The sequence below is a fragment of the Canis lupus genome, chromosome 26 (assembly GCF_003254725.2).
Source record: "Canis lupus dingo isolate Sandy chromosome 26, ASM325472v2, whole genome shotgun sequence".
Taxonomy (NCBI): domain Eukaryota; kingdom Metazoa; phylum Chordata; class Mammalia; order Carnivora; family Canidae; genus Canis; species Canis lupus.
In genome coordinates, this window is record NC_064268.1 from 25,550,880 (window position 1) to 25,577,985 (window position 27,106).

The window sequence follows — 27,106 nt, forward strand, 5'->3', positions numbered from 1 at the left end:
GACACGGGCAGGAAAGCCCAGCCCTGGATAGTGGGAACTTTAAAATCTGCACCAGATTCTTCCTGGACATTAAAGCGCTTAAGAGGAAATTGGGCAAGATCGCAGGAGGGGCAGTGGAACCTCCAGTCTCCCGGGGTCACTAACAGTGGAAGCGCACCCAGGGAAAGCGAACCCCAGACTGTGTGTCTGTCTTCGTAAAGGGCTGGGACATGCCCTGCAGGACCCTGGGGAGAATCTGGTCGGTCAGGTGGGGGGCTCTGGATGGAGGGGGCTATGCCCTGGGGCCTTCAGGGGCCACACCCCAGGATCACTGATTCCAGCAGTGCAGGACCCGGATCCCAGTGCACCAGGGGGGCACAGCCCAGGATCCCACGTCTCCCACTGGGCAGGCGGAGGCAGGGGAGTGGCCAGGACAGTGAGAATTTTCCTGTGGCTGGGCGCCCCCAAGCTGTGCAGATCAGGGCACTCACGCCTCCCTGGGAGCATCCAGGCCCCTGCAGACTGGGAGATGGTGGTAGTTACTGCAGGAGCTGACTCCAGGGATGGGGAGCTGGCCGCCACCAGTGCTGATGTCCTCCTGGTGTCACGCTGTGCCTGGGACAGAGCAGGGCCACCAGGGACCAGAGGTGTCACAGGGTAAACAGGGTGGGGGCAGCTCCCCCAGGTGCACACACCTGAGAATCAGCACAGCAGGCGCTTCCCCCAAAAATACACTGGAAGTACAGAGGAAGAGCAAGTTCTTGACCAAGCAGCACTGCAAAGCTCCAGGGGAAGACAAGGGATTTATAGTATATAGAACTAGAGGCCCCCGTTCCTTTTCCTTTTTAAATTTTTTCCCTTTTTCTATTACAACTCGTTTTAATATCAGACTAAAAATTTCCAATAAGTCTTCTCTATTCCCATCTTAATTACAATATTTTACCACCTCTTCATTTTTAAATTTCTTCTTTTTTGAGTTTCATATTTCTACGATTACATGTGTTAGATATATTATTCACTTCCCAATTCCTTCCAACACACTCAATTTAATTTTGGGAGATATATCTCTCAAAACATGAGTTTTGCTTTGTGTTTTTTGTTTTGTCTGCCTTATTTTGTTCTACAATGGTGGAAGTTAATACCTTCTAAAACATCACCAGCATGCACCCAGAACCAAGTGGAATACTGTGCAGGTTCATTCTGTGAGATTATATTCTCTCTTCATTCCCATTCTGCCACCCTTTTATCTCGTTTATATTTTGGTGGTCAATATTTGGCTTTCTAAAAGTATTTCTGGTTTATATAAATTTGGGACCGAGCATCTTCTAACATCAGAACTTAACACTCAGAACCAAGGGGATCATACTCTAGGACCCCTCAGGTAGACTACATTCTCCCTCCACTACGACTCCTTCACCACCATCTCCCAGTCCCTCCCCTGTTTTATCTTTTTCTTCTCTTTTTTTTCTGTTTTTTTTTCTCTCTCTTTCCTCTTTAGTTTTTTTTAATCTTTGTTTTTTTCCTTCTTATTTGGGATTTTTGGCCTTTAATTTTTCTACTACTTTGTTTTAAAATTTGTTTTGCACTTTAGTGGTCCTTTTGTTTTATTTTGTCCTGATCTTTGTTTTCCTTTTCTGGTCTCTGACCTTGTCAGAATCATCTAGGGTGAAATTTACTTAGGTCATGGTTGATAGTCTTGACTTAGCCCACTCATGCAGCCATTCTGCACTGTACAAAATGACTATAAGGAAGAGTCACAAGAAAAGAAAGAATCAAAAATAGTGCTCTCTGCCACAGTGTTCCAGAATTTTGATTACAATTTGATGTCAGAAAGCCAATTCAAAAGCACAAATATAAAGCTACTGGTGACTCTGGAAAAAAGCATAAAGGATTCCAGAGATTTCATGACTACAGCATTTAGATCTAATCAGGCCTGAAATTAAAAATAAATTAAATGAGATACAATCCAAACTGGATGTACTAACAACTAGTGCTAATGAGGTGGAAGAAAGAGTGAGCAACATAGAAGACAAGTTTATGGTAAGGAAGGAAGCTGAGGAAAAAAGAGAAAAGCAATTAAAAGACCATGAGGAAAACTTAAGGGAAACAAATGATAGCCTTGGAAGGAAATATCCATGAATAATTGGAATTCAGAAAATGCCAAAAGGGATGAAGGGCCAGAAAGTATATTTGAACAAATCATGGCTGAGAACTTCCCTAATCTGGAGAGGGAAACAGGCATTCAGATCCAGTAGATCTAGGGATTCCTCCCCAAATCAATAAAAAGTGTTCAACACCTTGACATTTAATAGTGAAACTTGAAAATTCCAAAGATAAAGAGAAAATATTTAAAGCAATGAGAGACAAGAGATTCTTAACCTTTATGGGGAGAAATATCATATTAACAGCAGACCTCTCCACAGAGACCTAGCAGGCTAGAAAGAGCTGGTGTGATATATTCAGAGTACTAAATGAGAAAAACATGTAGTCTAGAATAATTTATCCAGCAAGGTTGTCATTCAGAATAGAAAGAGAGATAAAGAGCTTCCAAGATAGGCAGAAACTGGAAGAATATGTGACCATCAAATGGCTCTGCAGGAAATGCTAAGGGAGACCCTTGTTAAAGAAAGAGGGAGCCCAAAGAAATAATCCACAAAAACAGGACCTGAAAAGGTATTATAAAGACACTAAATTCACATCTTTTAATAGTAAATTCTGATCATGAATAGGCTAAACGATTCCATGAAAAGATGCAGGGTATCAGACTGGATAAAAAAGCAAGATACTTCTATTTGCTGTCTATAAGAGACGCATTTTACACCTAAGGACACCTCCAGCCTGAAAATAAAAGGTTGGAAAACCACTCACCATTCAAATGGTCTTCAAAAGTAAGCTGGGGGAGCAATCCTAATATCAGATAAATTAAAGTTTATCCCAAAGACTGTAGTAAGAAATGACTATCTCATACTTAAAGGGTCTATGAAACAAAGAGACCTTAGAATCATGAATATTTATGCCCCTAATGTGGAAGCTACCAGCTATATCAATCAATTAATAATCCAAGTAAAGAGTTACTTAGATAATAATATACTAATAGTAGGAGGCTTCAACAGGGCACTTTCTGCAAAAGACAGATTTTATAGGCATATCACCAAAGAAACAAGGGCCTTAAACTATACACTGGGCCAGATAGATTTCACAGATGTTCACTGAACTTTGCATCCGAAGGCAACTGAATACACACTCTTCTCAAGTGCACATGGAACTTCCTCCAGAATAGACCACATACTGGGTCATATCAGGTCTCAACAGAGACCAAATGATAGGGATTGTCTTTGGCATATTTTCAGACCACAACGCTTTGAATCCAGAACTCAGTCACAAGAAGAAATTTGGAAGAAACTCAAACTTGTGGAGATAAGGAGAATCCTACTAAAAGAGGAAGGGGTCAACCAGGAAATTAGAGAAGAATGAAAAATATTCATTGAAACTAATGAAAATGAAGATACAACTGTTCAAAATCTTTTGGAAACAGCAAAAGCAGTCGTGAGAGAGAAATACATCGCAATACAAGCATCCATCAAAAAAATTGGAAAGAGGAGGAGCAAGATAGCAGAAGAGTAGGGTCTCCAAATCACCTGTCTCCACCAAATTACCTAGAAAACCTTCAAATTATCCTGAAAATCTATGAATTCGGCCTGAGAATTAAAGACAGACCAGCTGGAATGCTACAGTGAGAAGAGCACGTGCTTCTCTTGAGGTAGGAAGACGGGGAAAAAGAAATAAAGAAACAAAGGCCTCCAAGGGGGAGGGGCCCTGCGAGGAGCCAGGCTGAGGCCGGGGCGAGTGTCCCCAGGACAGGAGAGCCCCGTCCCGGAGACGCAGGAGGAGCAGGACCCAGAAGGGCGAGGATGCCCTCGGGCTCCCCGGGACAGTAACAGAGCAACTGCGCGCCGGGAGAGTGCGCCGAGCTCCCTAAGGGCTGCAGCGCGCACGGCCGGGACCCGGAGCAGCTTGGAGGGGCTCGGGCAGAGGAAGAGGCTCCGTGCGGAGGGTCTGCGCGGTTCCAGGAGCAGCTCGGGGGGGACTTGGGGGCGGCTCCGCGGAGGGGGCTGCGGGGCGGGAGCAGCTCGGAGAGGCTCGGGCGGCGGCTCCGCGGAGGGGGTTGTGCGGCCCGGGAGCGTGAATCCAACAGGGCAGGCTCCGGAGCACAGGGCGCCGGGACACAGCCCAGGATCCGGCCTCCCCCGGGACAGGCAGAGGCCGGGAGGGCCCAGGACAGCAAGGACGCTCCTGCCCCAGGTGAGCAGATCAGCGGCCCCGCCCCAGAGCCTCCAGGCCCTGCAGACGGAGACCTCCGGAGTTCCTGCAGGGGCTGAATCCAGGTTTCCAAAGCGGCCCCGCCACTAGGGCTATTGCTCCTGCGGCCTCACGGGGTAAACAACCCCCACCAGACAGCACCAGGCAGGGGCAGAGCAGCTCTCCCAACTGCTAACACCTGAAAATCAGCACAGCAGGCCCCTCCCCCAGAAGACCAGCTAGACTGACTGACAACTTCCAGGGGAAGCCAAGGGACTTAAAAGTACACAGAATCAGAAGATACTCCCCAGTGGTTCTTTATTTTATTTTATTTTATTTTTTTTGCTTTTTGATTTGTTTCCTTCCCCCACCCCCCTTTTTTCTCCTTTCTTTCTTTTTCTTTTTTTTTTCGTTTTTTTCTTCTTCCTTTTTTTTCTCTTTCTCTTTTCTTTCCTTCTTTCTCTCCTCTCTTTTTCTCCTTTTCCCAATACAACTTGCTTTTGGCCACTCTGCACTGAGCAAAATGACTAGAAGGAAAACCTCACCTCAAAAGAAAGAATCAGAAACAGTCCTCTCTCCCACAGAGTTACAAAATCTGGATTACAATTCAATGTCAGAAAGCCAATTCAGAAGCACTATTATACAGCTACTGGTGGCTCTAGAAAAAAGCATAAAGGACTCAAGAGACTTCATGACTGCAGAATTTAGAGCTAATCAGGCAGAAATTAGAAATCAATTGAATGAGATGCAATCCAAACTAGAAGTCCTAATGACGAGGGTTAATGAGGTGGAAGAACGAGTGAGTGACATAGAAGACAAGTTGATAGCAAAGAGGGAAACTGAGGAAAAAAGAGACAAACAATTAAAAGACCATGAAGATAGATTAAGGGAAATAAATGACAGCCTGAGAAAGAAAAACCTACGTTTAATTGGGGTTCCCGAGGGTGCCGAAAGGGCCAGAGGGCCAGAATATGTATTTGAACAAATTCTACCTGAAAACTTTCCTAATCTGGGAAGGGAAACAGGCATTCAGATCCAGGAAATAGAGAGATCCCCCCCTAAAATCAATAAAAACCGTTCAACACCTCAACATTTAATAGTAAAGATTGCAAATTCCAAAGATAAAGAGAAGATCCTTAAAGCAGTAAGAGACAAGAAATCCCTGACTTTTATGGGGAGGAGTATTAGGGTAACAGCAGACCTCTCCACAGAGACCTGGCAGGCCAGAAAGGGCTGGCAGGATATATTCAGGGTCCTAAATGAGAAGAACATGCAACCAAGAATCCTTTATCCAGCAAGGCTCTCATTCAAAATGGAAGGAGAGATAAAGAGCTTCCAAGACAGGCAGCAACTAAAAGAATATGTGACCTCCAAACCAGCTCTGCAAGAAATTTTAAGGGAGACTCTTAAAATTCCCCTTTAAGAAGAAGTTCAGTGGAACATTCCACAAAAACAAGGACTGAATATTATCATGATGACACTAAATTCATATCTCTCAATAGTAACTCTGAATGTGAACGGGCTTAAGGACCCCATCAAAAGGCGCAGGGTTTCAGACTGGATAAAAAAGCAGGACCCATCTATTTGCTGTCTACAAGAGACTCATTTTAGACAGAAGGACACCTACAGCCTGAAAACAAAAGGTTGGAGAACCATTTACCATTTGAATGGTCCTCAAAAGAAAGCAGGGGTAGCCATCCTTATATCAGATAAACTAAAATTTACCCCAAAAACTGTAGTGAGAGATGAAGAGGGACACTATCTCATACTTAAAGGATCTATTCAACAAGAGGACTTAACAATCCTCAATATATATACCCCGAATGTGGGAGCTGCCAAATATATAAATCAATTATTAACCAAAGTGAAGAAATACTTAGATAATAATACACTTATACTTGGTGACTTCAATCTAGCTCTTTCTATACTCGATCGGTCTTCTAAGCACAACATCTCCAAAGAAACGAGAGCTTTAAATGATACACTGGACCAGATGGATTTCACAGATATCTACAGAACTTTACATCCAAACTCAACTGAATACACATTCTTCTCAAGCGCAAAGAAGTTTCTTTCTCCACCTTCTCCTTCTTATACTTGCCTTTGTCTAAGACCAGAAGTAGAGACGGGCAAACATGTGGAGTAGATGTATGGGAATAGGCCTCATATAGCAAAGATGTATCTTTGTAAGGGAACCTTAGTTTTGTTGAAGGTCCATCTATCTTCTCAAGAATCCTCATTCAGATCCTTCCTCACTTGGAGAGTTCAGAGGTGGGGCAGACCCACACATCTCAGGGGAGGACTTCTGGTCTTTGGCAACCTCCTTCCTTACAAAATCACTTAGATGGTCCCCATCCTCCGCAACCTGAATTACCCTTATTTTCACAATCTGACCTTTTTGTTATTCATTGTTATTCATATTCATGTCATATCCCATCTATAACTATGTATTTTAGATATTTATATACAGTTCAGATACTACCAAATACATGAAAATTATGTACCTTATGAATATCTGGCGCTCTCTATAGAGACTCAATACTGCATAATTTCTGCAACTTCTTGATTTGTAATGGAAAATGTTTCAGCGGAGGAACATATGAATAAAAAAAATAAGGTATAACTATCCAGGAAATAATTTATAAATAGAAACTTATAGGTTACTAACTGCATGATTCCAGCATAAATAGAAAAAAGATGCCTAACTGGAGTGAAATATGCTTTTTTTCTTTACCTTCAAATAATCCAACAGTCGGAGGTGTGTAGCAAAGCTTGAGGGGTATTCCCCAGATGTCACTGTTCTCAGAAAAGGGGAATCATAGTCCAGTGAGGAGATGGGGGAGATGTTAGAGGCTGAAGGAAGGAGTGGGAGCTGGGAAACCAGCCGAGAAAGGCTGCTTGTAGGGAGGTCGGTGTCCTCTCCCAGGGTCCTGATCCTGAGGAAGCAAAGAGCTGGAAGCATATTTCTCTTCTCGATCCAGTCACATTCACTGGATCAGGTACACAGAGGGCATCTCCTTCTTCACCCTACCTATTAATCCTTCATCTGTATCAATCAGAGGATTCTTGGTCCTTGTAAAATACATGTTTCACAATTGATTCCATAGGTTCTGGAAAACACAAATCAGGTGTATCTCAACCTGGAAAAGAAGAAAAGCTTTAGGGTTTTCTATTTTCCCCATAAGAGGTGGAGGGAGCACCCATTCTATTTAGTCATCTATTTTCTCCTATGCATACAGTCAATCATATGAAATTGCTTGTTTTAAGGTCATGGATGCAGAACGCCCTCTCATATTCTTCCCTGCTTCGTTACTTATTCCTACTCTTCTGAAATAGGGAACAAACTATATCATCAACCCTTAATGGGATTTATCTAGTATCTCCTACAAGAGTTCAAGTGGTAATAACCTATACAATCAGGTAGTTTTGTCTATATCAAAAATGAAGAAGTGCAAAAAAGATAGTAATAAACAATTCCATTTAGGGTAGCATCAAAAAGAGTAAAACATTTTGGAGCGAATATAACCAGCAGGAAAAAAAAGAAATCTTGTAAACTGAAACTATAAAGATTGCCAAAAATTAAACAGATTTAAATAAGTGAAAGGAATGGATGCTGTATTTTGTCAAGATCTATAAAGAATGTATTAAACTCAGCAGCAAAGAAAGAAACAATCTAATCATGGAATGGGCAAAACACATGAACAGAAATCTCACAGAAGAAGACAGACATGGCCAACACGCACAACAGAAAATGCTCCGCATCAATGGCCATCAGGGAAATACAAATCAAAACCACAATGAGATACCACCTCACACCAGTGAGAATGGGGAAAATTAACAAGGCAGGAAACAACAAATGTTGGAGAGTATGTGGAGAAATGGTAACACTCTTGCAATGTTGGTGGGAATGTGAACTGGTGCAGCCACTCTGGAAAGCTGTGTGGTGGTTCTTCAAAGTGTTAAAAATAGATCTGCCCTACGACCCAGTATTGCACTGCTGGAGATTTACCCCAAAGATACAGATGCAGTGAAATCCCAGGACACATGCACCCCGATGTTTCTAGCAGCAATGTCCACAGTAGCCAAACTGTGGAAGGAGCCTCGGTGTCCATCGAGAGATGAATGGATAAAGAAGATGTGGTCTATGTATGCAATGGAATATTCTTCAGCCATTAGAAACGACAAATACCCATCATTTGCTTCGACAGGGATGGAACTGGAGAGTATTATGCTGAGTGAAATAAGTCAATTGGGAAAGGACAAACATTATATGGTCTCACTCTTTTGGGGAATATAAAAAATAGTGGAAGGGAATAAAGGGGAAAGGAGAAAAAAATGAGTGGGTAATATCAGAGAGGGAGAGAGAACACGAAAGACTCCTAAGTCTGGGAAACGAACTAGGGGTGGTAGAAAGGGAGGTGGGCAGTGGGTGGGGGTGACTGGGTGATGGGCATTGAGGGGGGCACTTGATGGGATGAGCACTGGGTGTTATTATATATGTTGGTGAGTTGGACACCAATAAAAAATAATAAATAAATAAATAAATAAATAAGTAAATAAATAAATAAATAATACGTGGGAGGACACAGTGACAATGGACTGGATGTCTTAATATAGTGCACCTACAAACACCACCATCCAAATACATCTCCACACTCGGTACCATCCTGTTATTGGGCACTGCCCCCGGTTTAACCCCTCAATGTGTACTGTTCATCCCCTCTTATTCCCTGTTAGGCAACTTGTTGGACAACAGCTGTTCATTGGACTCAGATCTTAGACCCACAATTCCAGTGAATTCCATGGACATCTGAACAAAACATCTAGGCTAGTTTCCAGTGTACATAGAGTGCAGGACCACGAGGGTTTGAGTGCAGGGGAGGTCAAAGAACCCCTCAGAAGTGAGGAGTGGTCCATTTAGAGTAATGTTCTCTTGATAGGAATCATCATGCTGAGTAAATTACAGAATGAGCCTAAAAAATACGAAGTATATGAGAAAGACAAATTAGAATTTCTGGCTAACATTCATGGGAAAATTTGAACTCAGAAAAGTCAGTAGAAGTGGAAGACACATTTCACCTGGTGACATTATATGGTCATAAAATATAGGTTGAAAAGCCTTAGCACTGAGAGCTATGCCCTTCCAGAAAAATATATAGGCAACATCAACAACAAAAAAAACACAACAACAACAATATTCAGATGAAAGAACATGAGAGACATCTAACTCTGGGAAACAAACAAGGGGTAGTGGAAAGGGAGGTGGGCAGGGGGTTGCGGTGACTGGGTAACTGGCACTGAGGGGGAAACTTGATGGGATGAGCACTTGGCATTATTGTATATGCCGGCAAATTGAACTCCCTTAAAAAGTATATACAAAAAAAGATTATATTTTAAATTTTAAAAAAGAAGAATTCATATAGAATTATTACAAAGTGTGAACCAAGCAGCTCAGAGGGGCTCCGGCGGTGGCTCCGCGGAGGGGGCTGCACCACCAGGAACACAAATCCAACAGCGCAGGCCCCGGAGCAGAGGGCACTGGGACACAGCCCAGGATCTGGACACCCCCGGGAAAGGCAGATGCCGGGAGGGCCCAGGACAGCAAGGACGCTCCTGCCCCGAGCTGAGCAGATCAGCGGCCCCGCCCCTGGAGCCTCCAGGCCCTGCAGACGGAGTAGTTCCTGCAGAGCTGAATCCAGGTTTCCAGAGCTACAGCAGCCACTGGGGTTGTTCCTCCAGGGACCTCATGGGGTAAACAACCCACACTGAGCCCTGCACCAGGCAGGGGGCAGAGCAGCTTCCCCAAGTGCTTACACCTGAAAATCAGCACAACAGGCCCCTCCCCCAGAAGACCAGCTAGACGGACAAGTTCCAAGGGAATTCAAGGGACTTACAGTAAACAGAATCAGAAGATACTCCCCCATGTTTTTTTTATTGTTGTTGTTGTTGTTGTTTTGTTTTGTTTCGTTTTGTTTTGCTTTTTGATTTGTTTCCTTCGCCCACCTTTTTTTTTCCTTTCTTTCTTTTTCTTTCTCTTTTTCTTCTTTTCTTTTTCTTTTCTCTTCCTTTTTTCTTTTTTCTCTTTCTCTTTTCTTTCCTTCTTTCTCTCCTCTCTTTTTTTCCTTTTCCCAATACAACTCGCTTTTGGTCACTCTGCATTAAGCAAAATGACTAGAAGGAAAACCTCACCTCAAAAGAAAGAATCAGAAACAGTCCTCTCTCCCACAGAGTTACAAAATCTGGATTACAATTCAATGTCAGAAAGCCAATTCAGAAGCACTATTATACAGCTACTGGTGGCTCTAGGAAAGAGCATGAAGGCCTCAAGAGACTTCATGACTGCAGAATTTAGAGCTAATCAGGCAGAAATTAAAAGTCAATTGAATGAGATGCAATCCAAACTGCAAGTTCTAACGATGAGGGTTAACGAGGTGGAAGAACGAGTGAGTGACATAGAAGATAAGTTGATGGCAAAGGGGGAAACTAAGGAAAAAATAGACAAACAATTAAAAGACCATGAAGATAGATTAAGGGAAATAAACGACAGCCAGAGGAAGAAAAACCTACGTTTAATTGGGGTTCCCGAGGGCGCCGAAAGGGACAGAGGGCCAGAATATGTATTTGAACAAATTCTAGCTGAAAACTTTCCTAATCTGGGAAGGGAAACAGGCACTCATATCCAGGAAATTGAGAGATCCCCCCTAAAATCAATAAAAACCATTCAACACCTCAACATCTAATAGTTAAGCTTGCAAATTCCAAAGATAAAGAGAAGATCCTTAAAGCAGCAAGAGACAAGAAATCCCTGAACTTTATGGGGAGGAGTATGAGGGTAACAGCAAGACCTCTCCACAGAGACCTGGCAGGCCAGGAAGGGCTGGCAGGATATATTCAGGGTCCTAAATGAGAAGAACAAGCAACCAAGAATACTTTCTCCATCAAAGCTCTCATTCAAAATGGAAGGAGAGATAAAGAGCTTCCAAGAAAGGCAGGAACTGAAAGAATATGTGAACTCCAAACCAGCTCTGCAAGAACTTTTAAGGAGGACTCTTAAAATTCCCCTTTTAGAAGAAGTTCAGTGGAACAATCCACAAAAACAAGGACTGAATAGATTTCATGATGACACTAAACTCATTTCTCTCAATAGTAACTCTGAACGTGAACGGGCTTAATGACCCCATCAAAAGGCGCAGGGTTTCAGACTGAATTAAAAAGCAGGATCCATCTATTTGCTGTCTACAAGAGACTTACATTAGACAGAAGGACAGCTACAGCCTGAAAATAAAAGGTTGGAGAACAATTTACCATTCAAATGGTCCTCAAAAGAAAGCAGGGGTTGCCATCCTTATAATAGTTAAACTAAAATTTACCCCGAAGACTGTAGTGTAGTGAGAGAGGAAGAGGGACACTATCTCATACTTAAAGGATCTAACCAACAAGAGGATTTAACAATCCTCAATATATATGTCCCGAATGTGGGAGCTGCCAAATATTTAAACCAATTAATAACCAAAGCGAAGAAATACTTAAATAATAATACGCTTATACTTGGTGACTTCAATCTAGCTCTTTCTACCCTCAATCGGTCTTCTAAGCACAACATCCCCAAAGAAACAAGAGATTTAAATGATACACTGGACTAGATGGATTTCACAGATATCTAGAGAACTTTACATCCAAACTCAACTGAATACACATTCTTCTCAATTGCACATGGAACTTTCTCCAGAATAGACCACATATTGGGTCACAAATCGGGTCTGAACCGATACCAAAAGATTGGGATCGTCCCTGCATATTCTCAGACCATAATGCCTTGAAATTAGAACTAAATCACAACAAGAAGTTTGGAAGGACTTCAAACACGTGGAGGTTAAGGACCATCCTGCTAAAAGATGAAAGGGTCAACCAGGAAGTTAAGGAAGTATTAAAAAGATTCAGGGAAACTAATGAGAATGAAGATACAACCGTTCAAAATCTTTGGGATGCAGCAAAAGCAGCCCTAAGGGGGAAATACATCGCAATACAAGCATCCATTCAAAAACTGGAAAGAACTCAAATACAAAAGCTAACCTTACACATAAAGGAGCTAGAGAAAAAACAGCAGATGGACCCTACGCACAGAAGAAGAAGAGAGTTAATTAAAATTTGAGCCGAACTCAATGAAATCAAGACCAGAAGAACTGTGGAACAGATCAACAGAACCAGGAGTTGGTTCTTTGAAAGAATTAATAAGATAGATAAGGCATTAGCCAGTCTTATTAAAAAGAAGAGAGAGAAGACTCAAATTAATAAAATCATGAATGAGAAAGGAGAGATCACTACCAACACCAAGGAAATAGAAATAATTTAAAAAAAATATTATGAACACATATACGCCAATAAATTAGGCAATCTAGAAGAAATGGACGCATTCCTGCAAAGCCACAAACTACCAAACCTGGAACAGGAAGAAATAGAAAACCTGAACAGGCCAATAACCAGGGAGGAAATTGAAGCAGTCATCAAAAACCTCCCAAGACACAAGAGTCCAGGGCCAGATTTCTTCCTAGGGGAATTCTATGAAACGTTTAAATAAGAAATCATACCTATACTGCTAAAGCTGTTTGGAAAGATAGAAAGAGATGGAGTACTTCCAAATTCGTTCTATGAGGCCAGCATCACGTTAACTCCAAACCAGACAAAGACCCCATCAAAAAGGAGAATTGCAGACCAATATCCCTGATGAACATGGATGCAAAAATTCTCAACAAGATACTAGCAAATAGGATCCAACAACACATTAAGAAAATTATTCACCACGACCAAGTAGAATTTATCCCCGGGACACAAGGCTGGTTCAACACTCATAAAACAATCAATGTGATTCATCATATCAGCAAGAGAAAAACCAAGAACCATATGATCCTCTCATTAGATTCAGAGAAAGTATTTGACAAATAAAGCATCCATTCCTGATCAAAACTCTTCAGAGTGTAGGGATAGACGGAACTTTCCTCGACATCTTAAAAGCCATCTACAAAAAGCCCACAGCAAGTATCATTCTCAATGGGGAAGCACTGGGAGCCTTTCACAGAAGATCAGGAACAAGACAGGGATGTCCACTCTCACCACTGCTGTTCAACATAATACTGGAAGTCCTAGCCTCAGCAATCAGACAACAAAAAGACAGTAAAGACATTCAAATTGGCAAAGAAGAAGTCAAACTCTCCCTCTTCACTGATGTCATCATACTCTACATAGAAAACCCAGAAGCCTCCACCCCAAGATTGCTAGAACTCATACAGCAATTTGGTAGTGTGGCAGGATACAAAATCAATGCCCAGAAATAAATGACATTTCTATGCACTAACAATGAGTCTGAAGAAAGAGAAATTAAGGAGTCAATCCCATTTACAATTGCACCCAAAAGCATAAGATACCTAGGAATAAACCTCACAAAAGAGGTAAGGATCTATACCCTCAAAACTATAGAACACTTCTGAAAGAAATTGAGGAAGACACAAAGAGATGGAAAAATATTCCATGCTCATGGGTTGGCCGAATTAATATTGTGAAAATGTCAATGTTACCCAGGGCAATATACACGTTTAATGCCATCCCTATCAAAATGCCATGGACTTTCTTCAGAGAGTTAGAACAAATTCTTTTAAGATTTGTGTGGAATGAGAAAAGACCCCGAATAGCCAGGGGAATTTTAAAAAAGAAAACCATAGCTGGGGGCATCACAATGCCAAATTTCAGGTTGTACTACAAAGCTGTGGTCATCAAGACAGTGTGGTACTGGCACAAAAACAGACACATAGATCAATGGAACAGAATAGAGAACCCAGAAGTGGACCCTGAACTTTATGGTCAACTAATATTCGATAAAGGAGGAAAGACTATCCACTGGAAGGAAGACAGTCTCTTCAATAAATGGTGCTGGGAAAATTGGACATCCACATGCAGAAGAATGAAACTAGACCACTCTCTTTCACCATACACAAAGATAAACTCAAAATGGATGAAAGATCTAAATGTGAGACAAGATTCCATCAAAATCCTAGAGGAAAACACAGGCAACACCCTTTTTGTACTCAGCCACAGTAACTTATTGCAGGATACATCCACGAAGGCAAAAGAAACAAAAGCAAAAATGAACTATTGGGACTTCATCAAGATAAGAAGCTTTTGCACAGCAAAGGATACAGTCAACAAAACTAAAAGACAACCTACAGAATGGGAGAAGATATTTGCAAATGATGTATCACATAAAGGGCTAGTTTCCAAGATCTATAGAGAACTTATTGTACTCAACAGCAAAGAAACAAACAATCCAATCATGAAGTGGGCATAAGACATGAAGAGGAATCTCACAGAGGAAGACATAGACATGCACAGGAGAAAATGCTCTGCATCACTTGCCATCAGGGAAATACAAATCAAAACCACAATGATATACCACCTCACACCAGTGCGAATGGTGAAAATTAACAAGACAGGAAACAACAAATGTTGGAGAGGAAGTGGAGAAAAGGGAACCCTCTTACACTGTTGGTGGGAATGTGAACTGGTGCAGCCACTCTGGAAAACTGTGTGGAGGTTCCTCAAACAGTTAAAAATAGACCTGCCCTACTGACCCAGCAATTGCACTGTTGGGGATCTACCCCAAAGATTCAGATGCAATGAAATGTGGGGACACCTGCACCCCGATGTTTCTAGCAGCAATGTCCACAATAGCCAAACTGTGGAAGGAGCCTCGGTGTCCATTGAAAGATGATTGTATAAAGAAAATGTGGTTTATGTATACAATGGACTATTACTCAGCCATTAGAAACGACAAATACCCACCATTTGCTTCAATGTGGATGGAACTGGAGGGTATTTTTTTTAAGATTTTATTTATTTATTCATGGAGACACACACACACACACAGAGAGAGAGAGAGAGAGAGAGAGAGAGTAGAGGCAGAGACACAGCAGAGGGAGAAGCAGGTTCCATGCAGGGAGCCTGATGTGGGACTTGATCCTAGGTCTCCAGGATCACACCCCGGGCTGCAAGCAGCGCTAAACCACTGAGCCACCAGGGCTGCCTGAAACTGGAGGGTATTATGCTGACTGAAGTAAGTCAATCTGAGAAGGATAAACAGTGTATGTTCTCATTCGTTTGGGGAATATAAATAATAGTGAAAGGGAATATAATGAAGGGAGAAGAAATGTGTGGGAAATATCAGAAAAGGAGACAGAACAAAAAGACTCCTAACTCTGGGAAACGAACTAGGGGTGATGGTACGGGAGGAGGGTGGAGGGTGGGGGTAAATGGGTGATGGGCACTGAGGGGGGCACTTGACTGGATGAGCACTGGGTGTTTTTCTGTATGTTGGTAAATTGAACACCAATAAAAAATAAATTGATTATTAAAAAATAATAATCACGTTCTTTGTCTTTTAATTACACAGCTTGAGAGTCAAGATAAATCACCTCCATCGTAGCACCTCAGCAGGATCCCCGCCATCCTAGCCCTGGAAGAAAGCATTCAGTGCAGGCACCATGGGGTTCCCGAGTTCTGGACAGTAAGAAGTGCTCCCACTCACGCAGGTCCTCTCTTACAACTGAAATGTCCTGACACACGACAATAAACAAGCATAAGAAGACATCATAAGGTAGGAGAAGGAAGAAGGAAGAGTTCAAACAAATTGAGGGAAACACAGCAGTGCATACCCTGGTTCTTTTTCCTGTATGATGTCCCCCACAGGTAAGACAAGATACTGTAGGTTCCTCCAACCAAGAATCATCCAGAGCCTGAGATCCAGAAAATAAAACCAAAAAACACCAAAACGCCAAAAGCAGCAACTCCTCTTGTCAGAAGATATAGAGAGAAGTTGGCCTGAGATGAGGCAATATTTGAACAAACCTGCCCACCACTTGCACACACTAATGAATCCCCAAACTGTGCCCTCATGAAGTGTTCACATTATTGCTCAGTAGAGACCTGGTGTCCATATCCTCCTGGCAGAAGCAGGCAGTGCCCCAATACCCAGCAGCCATGTTGTCAGCTACTCAGTAGGTAACTGAGCCTCCATCGCATGGGAACATCAACAATTCTGGGCAAGGCAGGCCTAGTTGACTAGTTTGCATTCCAATTTTTCCCACTCATGATTTTAGCATCTTCTGGGGAGCTCATCTGAACCCCATTCCTCAGCAGGGAAAATGAATGCCGTGGTACATGGCAGAGCTGATATGCAGTCATGCACCCATTGCTGATGACCATCTGAACATTTCAGAAGTGAGCCTGGACTCTCCCTGGGCCTAAAAACACTGAATTATGATGCAGGATGCAAGGAAGCTGGACCTGCCTTTCACCTCTCCACTCCCTGGTGTCAGTGAGGAGAGGAAAGCAATGGGGAGCAGTGCATCCATTTCCTGAAGGAAAGCAGCTCAATTCAGTCCTGTGCATCCCACCTTGAGGTTGGCAGGGCCCAGTAAGGAGCATGTCCCACACCCCCACCTGATGGCAGCTGGGAAGTGGCAATCACTGCCCCACCTTCTCCAGCAGAGAGTAAGCAGCAGAGTGGTAAACATTTACACTTGAGCCACCTGGAAGCGACACGAACACCCATAACTTGCTACTGCACCTCAGCGGGAGGATCACTTGTTTGAGGAAAAATAACTACGGACCAAGCATCTCATTATATAATAGCCATAATATCCAGGATCCAATAAAAAAATATGACATGTCAAAAACCAGGAAAATAAAATCCTGAATGAGAAAGGATAATCGACTGACACCAACACTGAGATCAGTCATATGCTGTAATTATTGGAAAGGTAGTTTCAGGCAACTATCATAAAATCCATGTGATGTAAAATTACAAACATTCTTCAAACAAATGGAAAAAATAGAAATGCTGAAATTAAGAGAAATCATCAAAACAAACCAAATGGAAGTTTTAGAACTGAAAAAGATAAGAAGTCATCGAAAAAAAAGAAACTCTCCAGAGGGACTCAAGAGTAGGTAACACTCCTTATTTGTTTGTTTTCTGGCTTATTTGTTGAAACCAAAAATGGGCTCCATTCCTTCTGCACAGTTCCCACCACCTTGACTGATATGCTGAGGCTGCCAGCAGGGGGCGCTGTGCACCTGCTCAGAGCTGGCCAGGCCTGAAACCAACTGAAATGTTTCCACCTGATTTGGGGCCTGTAGCTGTCTCTTCCCAGGGGACAAACTCATAGCTCTCACCCATCTTTGAACTCCTTCTTGGATGGAAGGTTCTAACTGGGCTGAGGATCCAGTATCAGATGGCATTGTGCACTCCTATTTGCATAATATACCACCACGCATGCCCTTCATCCCTGGAGCCGAGGAAGAGATAAAAGAAACGTCCCAAATACAAATCAAAACGAAACTGAGATATGACTTCACATCAGTCATAACAGCTAATGGACACAACATAGGAAATAGCAGGTGTGGGCAAAGCTGCTGAGAAAGGGGAACCCTCTTGCACTGTTGGGTGTGCAAAGTTGTGTAGCTCCTTTGGAAAACAGTTTGGAGGATACTCAAAAAGTTAAAAATAGAAATACTCTAGGATTCAGCAATTACCCTCCTAGGTAATTACCCAAAGAATACAATATTACTAATTCAATGGGATACATGCTCCTCGAGGCTCATACTAGCATTGTCAACAATACTCAAATTATAGAATCAGCCCAACTGATAAATTGTTTTTTTGATAAATTGTTAAAGATGTTTTATATATTAATATATAATATAATATATATTAGATATATGATGGAATATTACTTAGTCATAAGAAAGAATGAAATATTATCATTTGCAATGATGTGGATGGAGCTAGAGAGTATAATGCTAAGTGAAATAAGTCAATAAGGCAATGACAAATATATGATTTCAGTCATGTAGAATTTAAGAAATGAAACAAAGTATCATAGGGAAAAAAGAGAGGAAAACCAAGAAACAGACCTTTAACTCTTAAGAACTAACTAATGCTTACCAAAAGGGAGATGGGTGGAGGGATGGGTTTAATGGGTGATGGAAATTAAGAAGTGCACTTGTGATGAGCATTGGCTCATTTATATAAGTCTTGAATTACTAAGTTGTACTCTTATTATACTGTGTGTTAGCTAATTGGAATATAAAGAAAAACTTAAATAAAAGAGACATCCTAGAGATCAGACCCAGATGTAAGGCCAGAGATCCTGTTAAAATTCCACACCATGACCTGGATTTCTCTTCTCCCTCTCCTCACCCACTCTCCCAGATCATGGAGATTTCTGAGGCATCCTTAGAAGAGATCCCTCTGCCTTTCTTCTTCATCCCTAACATGTGTCTATTTTCATTTCAGGGACCAGTTCTCAGACTGTGGTGGCATAGGAGCCTTCATGGCCATATCCCCAGGAGGGACAGTCACTCTCACCTATCCCTCCAGCACAGGACACTATCTATACTGGATCTAGTAGCATACTGGCCAAGTCTAGGTCATTTATTTATAATAAAAACAATAAATACTCATAGACCTCCACCCATTTCTCAGCCTCCCATCTTGGGGGCAAATCTGACTGGATTGTCCCCTAGTGCCCAGCCTGAGGATGAGGCTGAGTACCGCTGGGGCTACACTATGGTGGTGTGGGCATAGTGAGAGACCCAGAGGAGGAAGGGACATATAAACTTTGTTTCATCAAGTGTGGATACAAATATCATGTGATTACTGACATCTCATGGCCAAACACCTGAGCCCAAAGCACTGTAAATGCAGACCAGCCATGGAAAGATGGGCATGGGAAGGGTCTTGGTTGATTTCCATCCCTCTGTGAGTCCTAACACGGAGTAAGTGTATGAATAACTTAGGAGGCATTAGTTCACAAAAAGCCAAATTCAGGTATTTTGTATTACAAAATTTCTGTTGTATCAGAATTATAGATTGAGGCTAAATACATTTCCTACAGTATAAAAGGAGCATTACCAATACTACTTTACAGCTTAAAAAGAAAAATGGAATTTTCATTTTGTATTTTCTTGATGTTTATTAGGTTTCATTTCAGTGCAATGCAACCATGTTGCATATTAAAAAATAGTAACAATCATAAGCCTTTTTGGAAAGGATTCTTCTTTCCTAATATCCTAATTTAAATTGTATCTACCAGAGAACATATGTTGAAATTGTAGAGCTCAGGACTTATGAGAGTGACCTTATTTGGGAATGGGGTGCTGCAGATGTAATTAGTACAGATGAGGCGATGATGCTGTGGGGTGGCCTCCTAATTCAATTGACTGGTGTGCTTGTAGCAAGACAGTCAGATGGAGACAAGGAGGGCTCCATGGGAGGGTGGAGGCAGAGACTGAGGTTCTGCAGCTGCAAACAGTGAATCCTAAAAATTGTCCTCAAGTTTCTCACAGTTACAGAGAGGCAAGAAGGATTCCTCTGCAGGTTCCAGACAGAACACGTCCAGGCCCTACAAACTGTGGGGCTGTGTATGAACAGCAGAAATGCCTTTCTATTGCATTTAGCCACCTGGTTTGTGGCGCTTTGTTATGGATGCCCTAGAAAAATAATAAATCTAAAATCAATATATAGGTCTGGAAAATGTCACTAATAAATGGAGTGTGACTGAACAATGAAATTATTTCTCAATGATAAAATTGGAAGATATTAAGTTTGATTTTATCCACTGTAATATGTCTGCTGAAATAGGAACTCTCATACTTTTATGGTGAGAATATAAATTGATAAACCAATTTTGGAGCATAAATTTTAAATTCTTATCAAATATTAAATATATATATGGTTTGCATCAGCATTACATTTTTAGAAAACAAGTCTAATGAAATTTTTTTAAGTGTAATGAAAATTATCTAGCTAATACACTCCAAGATAAATATACAGGTACATCTAGTTAAGACGTGTTACATAACAAATAATTGAAACCAACATGAATATTTCTTTGTGGAAAAATGATGAAATTATGGTAAATTATCCTATGGAATAATGATGAATTATGAATCAAAATGAAAGACATAAGCTTGTCAAATATCACTGAATATGTTTTATATGGAAAAATGGAACTACACAAAAAAAACCCAAGACTATGTTATGTAAAATATATGTGTTGTGTATGTGCGTTTATGTGTGGGAGTGTGTGTATATAAATTACTAGAGCACATCCTTGAGAGTGTTATCAGTTATCCCTTCAGGAAGTAGGTGACAGTGGTACTGAGGAGTGGGTTGGTATAATATTAATTTCTGTACAGGATTTTATTTATTTGAGAGAATGAGTGAGTGAGAAAGCAGGAGCAGGGAGAGGATCAGAAGGAGAGGAGTCACAGACCACCTACTGAGCAGGGAACTGGATGCAGGGTTCCTTCCATCCCTGGACTCTGGCATCTTGACCTGAGCTGAAGGCAGACACTTAACCAACTGAGTCACCCAGGCTCCCCAAACCAATTTTATAGACCATTTATAGCAGTGTTATTTAATATCAACATTTGTACTGAGCAAAATTATAAAAGTAGACCAAAAATATCTTAAATGCATCAGACAGTTGTTACAAAATAATTGCTGTAAGGGTAATATCCAAGAATAATTGAGAACCCATACTAGTAATCAATGACAAAAGACTTGTTGTCCCCAAAGGTATGATATTCTCATAGCAAAGACAGAGATAAAAAGCCAAGACCTGCACCATGGAGGTTGGTGAACCTATCAGGAGACTCTGACAACAGCAAAAATAACCAAATAAGTCAGCTTATAAGGGTAACCCAAGTAGAATTATTATCAAGGTTGAATCAATGGGCTTCTCTAGAGAACTTTAAATCTTTCACTTTCACTTTCAGAACGCTTCTGAAAGAAATGGAGGAAGACACAAAGAGATGGAAAAATATTCCATGTTCATGGATTGGAAGAATTAATGTCGTGAAAATGTCAATGTTACCCAGGGCAATTTACACATTGCCACCTGGGCTGCCCATCGTTCACTATTTCTTATATTTCACTTGTTCACAGAGTGTTGGGTTCCTTTCTGATAAAGAGACATCCTCAGTTGGCACTCCCTGGACTACTTGTAGACACTATCCATGATTAACTAAGAGGAGACCACCATCCTTACATCTGTCACATGGACTCTGAGATTCCCAGTGTCCTCATGGATGGAGGAGTGGCTGCTAAGATCCTCCAAGGAAACAAGGGGCAATGTCCCTGGGGAGGGAAGGAAATGTTCCAGAGAGTGATTAGAGTTGAGGTGTTTTAGAGGCTGGGCCAGGAGTTGGAGAATGTATCCATCTCCGCATACATCTCTCAGGATTCTCAGCGAGGAACTTTGGGATGGAGGTCACAGGGTCATAGGTAGGTGATCTAATGAAAGATGTCTTCCTGATAATCAGTGCCCCAGGCCACCCTGCAGACGTTTGTGTGTGATGTCCCAGCATCTGCCCCTTTCAAGATCTCCCATGACTTGCTCGTGACCATGGGGGAGGGATAGAGAGGAAGCTGATTTGCATAAAGCACTTGCTTATTATCATAGGTCTGGAGTCAAGAAAAGGCCCAGGGACACCCTACTCAAGCCAAAGAGCTTGTGGAGTCCACCTCCAGTGAGGGTCCCCACCATGGCCTGGATGGTGCTTTTTCTTGGGCTACTTGCTCATGGCTCAGGTCAGGGAAATGGACTCTGCATCTGTTGGGGGAACATAAAAGCAGGGACTCATGTAACCCTTGTCTCCCATAACTATACCTTTCCTCTTCTTGGTTTTAGGAGCAGATTCTCAGATTGTGGTGACCCAGGAGGCATCGTTGTCAGTGTCTCCAGGAGGGATAGTCACACTCACTTGTGGCCTCAGCTCTGGATCAGTCACTACAAGTAACTACCCCAACTGGTTCCAGCAGACCCCAGGGCGGGCTCCTTGCAGATTATCTATGACACAAAAAGCCACCTCTCTGGGGTCCCTGATCTCTTCTCTTGATCCATCTCTGGGAACAAAGCCGCCCTCACCATCACAGGAGCCCAGTCTGAGGACGAGGCTATTACTGTTTTACACGACATGGCAGTGGGAGCAGCTACACTTACCCACAGCATCTCAGATAAGGAAGAAGTGACACAAAAACCCCTGGGACCTTGTATCTTGTCCTTGTCATTGAGAAGCTTCTGTGGAGCTTACAGTCAGGTGCATGACAGTGATGCTAAGCACAGTGATAGAGACAGATGAGTGGGTGGGCCACAGTGCTGGGACCATAGCTCCCAAGCAGGGACAATGCACTAAGGTTGTTAATCCCATTACTGGTGACAGCAGTAGAGCATATGCCCCCGGGATACTGGCTTGAAATTGTGCCTCCCTGTAACCCTTTCCTTTATTAAAGACAATATCCAGGGACCCTCTAAACTGTTAGACAAAATGTTTATTAATACTAATAAATCTTCACATCACTAATACTTTTTTGCTCATAAAACGTGTAGAATAGTAGATGAAGTCCATACAGATGACAGCACACACCATCATGCTATGTTTTAGGAAACATTACATTTATATTTATATTTTCCTTTTTTTAAGATTTTATTTTTCTGGAATGACTACATCCAGCATGGGGCTCAAACCTACAACCAATATCAAGAATCCCACCCTCCAGTGAGTGAGCCAACAAGGAGCCCCTATAGATGCATATTTATTATTCTAAAGGATTTTATTTATTTATTCATGAGTGATACATAGAGAAAGGCAGAGACATAGGCAGAGGGAGAAGCAGGCTCACTGTGGGGAGCCTGATGTGGGGCTCGATCCCGGGACTGCAGGATCATGCCTTGAGCCAAAGGCAGACACTTAAACTATGGACCACCTATGCGTGTTTCAACACAAAAATGATTTTATGTATTTATCTGAAAGAGAGAGATGGGATGAGATAGGGGGAGCTGAGGGACAGGGACAAGCGGACTCCTTGCTGAATAGGCAGCCCAATGCAAGGCTGGATATCAGGACCCCAGCATCACAACTTAAGCCGAAGGCAGATCATTAACCACCTGAGCCACCCAGGCATCACAATTATTAAAAATAACTTTTTAAACTCAATTTGTCAACATACACCACCAACATATATCACCAACACTTCCTTCAATGCCGTCCTTAGTGCCCATCACCCCGTCAGCCCATCCCCCACCCTCCTTCCCTTCTGCAACCCTGTTCCCTTCTGCAACCCTGTTTGTTTCCCAGAGTCAGGAGTCTCTTATGTTTTGTCTTCCTCTCAAACTTTCCCCCACTCAGTTTTCCTCTTTTCCTTTATAGTCCTGTTTGCTATTTCCTTTTTTAAATAAAGATTTTATTTATTTATTCATGAGATACACAGAGAGAGAAGCAGAGACACAGGCAGAGGGAGAAGCAGGCTCCATGCAGGGAGCCCAACATGGGACTCGATCCTGGGACTCCAGGATCATGCCCTGGGCCAAAGGCGATGCTAAACCACTAAGCCACCCAGGGATCCCTGGGAACTTTAAATCTTGAGCTTGACTCAAGCTCATTATGTCCTAGTAATGAAACCTGGGACAAGGCAGATGCAACTCCACTGTCAGGGAATCCTGAAACACACTGTGACATATATATTTCAGTTAGCTGTCTAACTGAGAGCATTGATGCCCTGGAAAAATGAATGGCTCAACCCCACAGAGCTGACCTGCTCATTCTACTGCTCTGGGTGTGACCAGAAGGGTCCAAATGCAAATGACAGAGACCCTTCCAGGAGGGCTGGGGTGTGTGATATGGGCTGGGGGTGCACGGAGTCTGAGGCCAGCAGTGGGCGCTGCTGGGCTGCTCCTGAGAGCTCAGGGTCTGGGCAAGGAAGACCAGGAACATCTATCACTGGCCCCTGCACACTAGAGCAAGCAGGGTCCTCAATGTGGGTGACTTTCCTGCACCTGCAACCCTGGAGCCACAAGAGCTCTCAGCTCTGAATCACACAGGCCCCATATTTGCTCTTCCACCGCACCATGGAGTACCCTGTCCAGACATGATTTTCGTGGAAGGTAGATGGACAGGACAATCATACAATAAATATATATTTGTTTCATGAACTCGAACTGCAATGTTCCCTGGGGAAAGTATAGGACTCTTCAGAGAAGCGACTGTCCCAATGCCAACAATCAGATCACAGTAGGCAGAGCTCAGTGGCTTCTCTACCATGACCTGGATCCTCTCTTCACCTCCCCACTGATTGAACACGGAATTTCCCCTAGGGGAAAGAGAAAGGGTCGGGACAGGAGAGGAACTGGCTCTGCTTCTTGCTCCTGTCATCTGGGTACAGGTGGTGGTCATCAATTCTTTGTGTCAACATCTGACCTATCTTCCAGGGTCCTGGGTCCTTCCTGGGTCCAGAACCAATTAGACTGGTTCTGTCACCCACAGTGTTTAAGTCTTTGTTGAAAAAAATGGTTTAAAATATATATTAAAACAAAATTCATGTATTCTAAACTTATTTTATCATTCTAGCAAATCACGGGAGGAAGCACAACCCAACAGAAGTGTATCAGATTTAAATTGCAGGGAGATATCATCACAGAATTGACTCAAAATCTGAGATACTAGAATTCATTTGATACAGGATAAAATTGGCCTTGATCACCAGGGAGGATTGGGGCTGAGACTAGTTGTGTGCAGTCTCTCAGTGATGAGGCACACGTGAATGAGGGGAGCAGATATGAAGAGGCACTGGACCATGCATCAGATGCCCCATCCTGGGTAGAGCCCCCGAGCTCCCAGTGCTGGCTTCCTGACACCCTGTGGGAGAGAACAGTGATGTGACAGTATGCACCACAGGAGACACAGTGATCTCTAGAGCGTCCTGGTCAGCCTGCATCAGTATGTCCTCTCAGAGGTACAAGCACTGCCCAGAGGAAGCTCCCCCAACTCATGAAGGATCACTCAAGACCCACAAAGGGACCCTGCTCTATCACCTTCGAGCCTGAGAGGACTCCTGGGGACTTGGGTGATTCTGTCTCCAGTCTATCAATCCCTCCATTCTGTTCTGGCTGCAGATCCCACACAGGTAAGCCCCACGGAAAAGTGAATAGGACCCTGGTGTCTGGGGAAGCCCTGGGGCAATGTGTCCAGGTGGACACCCTCAGGGACCCTTGCTGATAACTATGTCTTCCAAATGTGCTCATGATGAAATATGCAGTAAGTACCTGAGTCCTTTATCTTCCATCATTTAGTTCTCTCTTAACTGTCTTTCTCATTTCTGCCAATACCTTAGAGTTACTTACTTACAGAAATAGATATTATTTGTGTTTTCAGCCTTCCAATTCTTTTTTTACTCTTGAGTATGAATATTGCTCCTCATCCCAAAATTTGATAGATATGAAATTACCTATCATTCTCTAAAGGTCAAGGATGCGTTCATTTAATAGGAAAATCATTTAGTATGAGTAATTTTTCTCTGATATGAGTTCGGGCTTTCAAACATGAAGAGAAAGAAAAATAATCCTGTAGTGTTTATCACAACAGCAATTGACAAGTAATTCCAAAATGAATGCCAGTCATTTTTGTATCTCACACTGGGACAAACATGAGTCCTTTGCCTCATCTTCCCCTATTCCTGGAGACTCTTTACCCTCCTGCCAGTTCTCCTTCCTTCCAATCCCTTCTCCAGCCTTCCAGGACCCTTTGATCCTCAGCAGAACACAAAAGGAAATGGAGTTCAAAATGCTCCCTGAGGTTCACTTGTTCACGGTGTTCTGTTCATTTCTGATAAAGAGACATCACCGGTCAGCTCTCCCTGCACTACTGCAGGACAGGGTCCATGATTAACTAAGAGGAGGCCACCATCCCTACACCCTCTGAGATACCCAGTGTCCTCACTGCTGGAGGAGTGGCTGCTAAGATCCTCCAAGGAGACAAGAAGGAATGTCACTGGGGAGGGAAGAAAATTTTCCAGGGATATGTTAGATTTGAGGTGAACTAGATGTAGGGCCAGGAGGTGAAGAACACATGCCATCTCCTCATATAGCTTTCAGGTTTCTCCGAGAGCAACCCTGGGACAGAGGTCCCTAGGATCATAGGGAGGTGATTTGGTGAAAGAAGTTTTCCTTATACTCAGTGTCCCAGGTCACCCTGCAGTCATTGTTGTCTGTGAGTCCTTAGCGTCTGCCTCTTTCAAGATTGCCCAGGGGAATATGTGGATGACTCTGGGGCAGGGAGAGAGAGGAAGTTGATTTGCATGAAGCGTCTTTTCCTTCTAATGGGTCTGAAGGCATAAAAAGGACCCAGGACACCCCTCTCCAGCCCAGGAGCCTGAGCAGGCTGCATTTTATGAAGGTCCCCACCATGGTCTGGAGGTTACTTCTTCTTGAGCTCCTTGCTTATGGATCAGGTCAGAGAAAAGGATTCTGCATCTGTGAGGGCACATAAGAACAGGGACTCATGTGACCCTTGTCTCCATAACAACACCTTTCTCTCCTCTTGATTTTAGGAGTTGATTCTCAGACTGTGGTAACCCAGGAGCCATCACTCTCAGTGTCTCCAGGAGGGACAGTCACACTCACTTGTGGCCTCAGCTCTGGGTCAGTCTCTACAGGTAACAAACCTGGCTGGTACCAGCACACCCCAGGCCAGGCTCCTCGCAGGATTATCTATGACACAAGCAGCCGCCCTTCTGGGGTCCCTGATCGCTTCTCTGGATCCATCTCTGAGAACAAAGCTGCCCTCACCACCACAGAAGCCCAGCCTGAGGATGAGGCTGACTACCACTGTTCGCTGTATATGAGTGGTGGTGCTTACACAGTGATTTAAATCTATGGGGAAGTGCAACCAAAACCTCCTCATGGCCTCACCCTTAGAGGCAGGAGAGAAAGTGAGGTGG

At 42.8% G+C, this 27,106-nt stretch overlaps 1 pseudogene and 2 gene segments (V, D, J or C); all 3 read left to right on the plus strand.

Moving 5' to 3' along the window:
* LOC112676301 (immunoglobulin lambda variable 1-40-like) overlaps positions 1-27,106 on the plus strand; it is a 274,011-nt gene that overhangs the window by 43,783 nt on the left and 203,122 nt on the right.
* On the plus strand, positions 21,503-22,504 carry LOC125753692 (immunoglobulin lambda variable 8-61-like; annotated as a pseudogene).
* Positions 26,467-27,051, plus strand: LOC125753700 (immunoglobulin lambda variable 8-61-like). The segment is given in 2 exon segments: positions 26,467-26,617; positions 26,717-27,051. Coding segments are annotated over 2 exon segments (381 nt in total).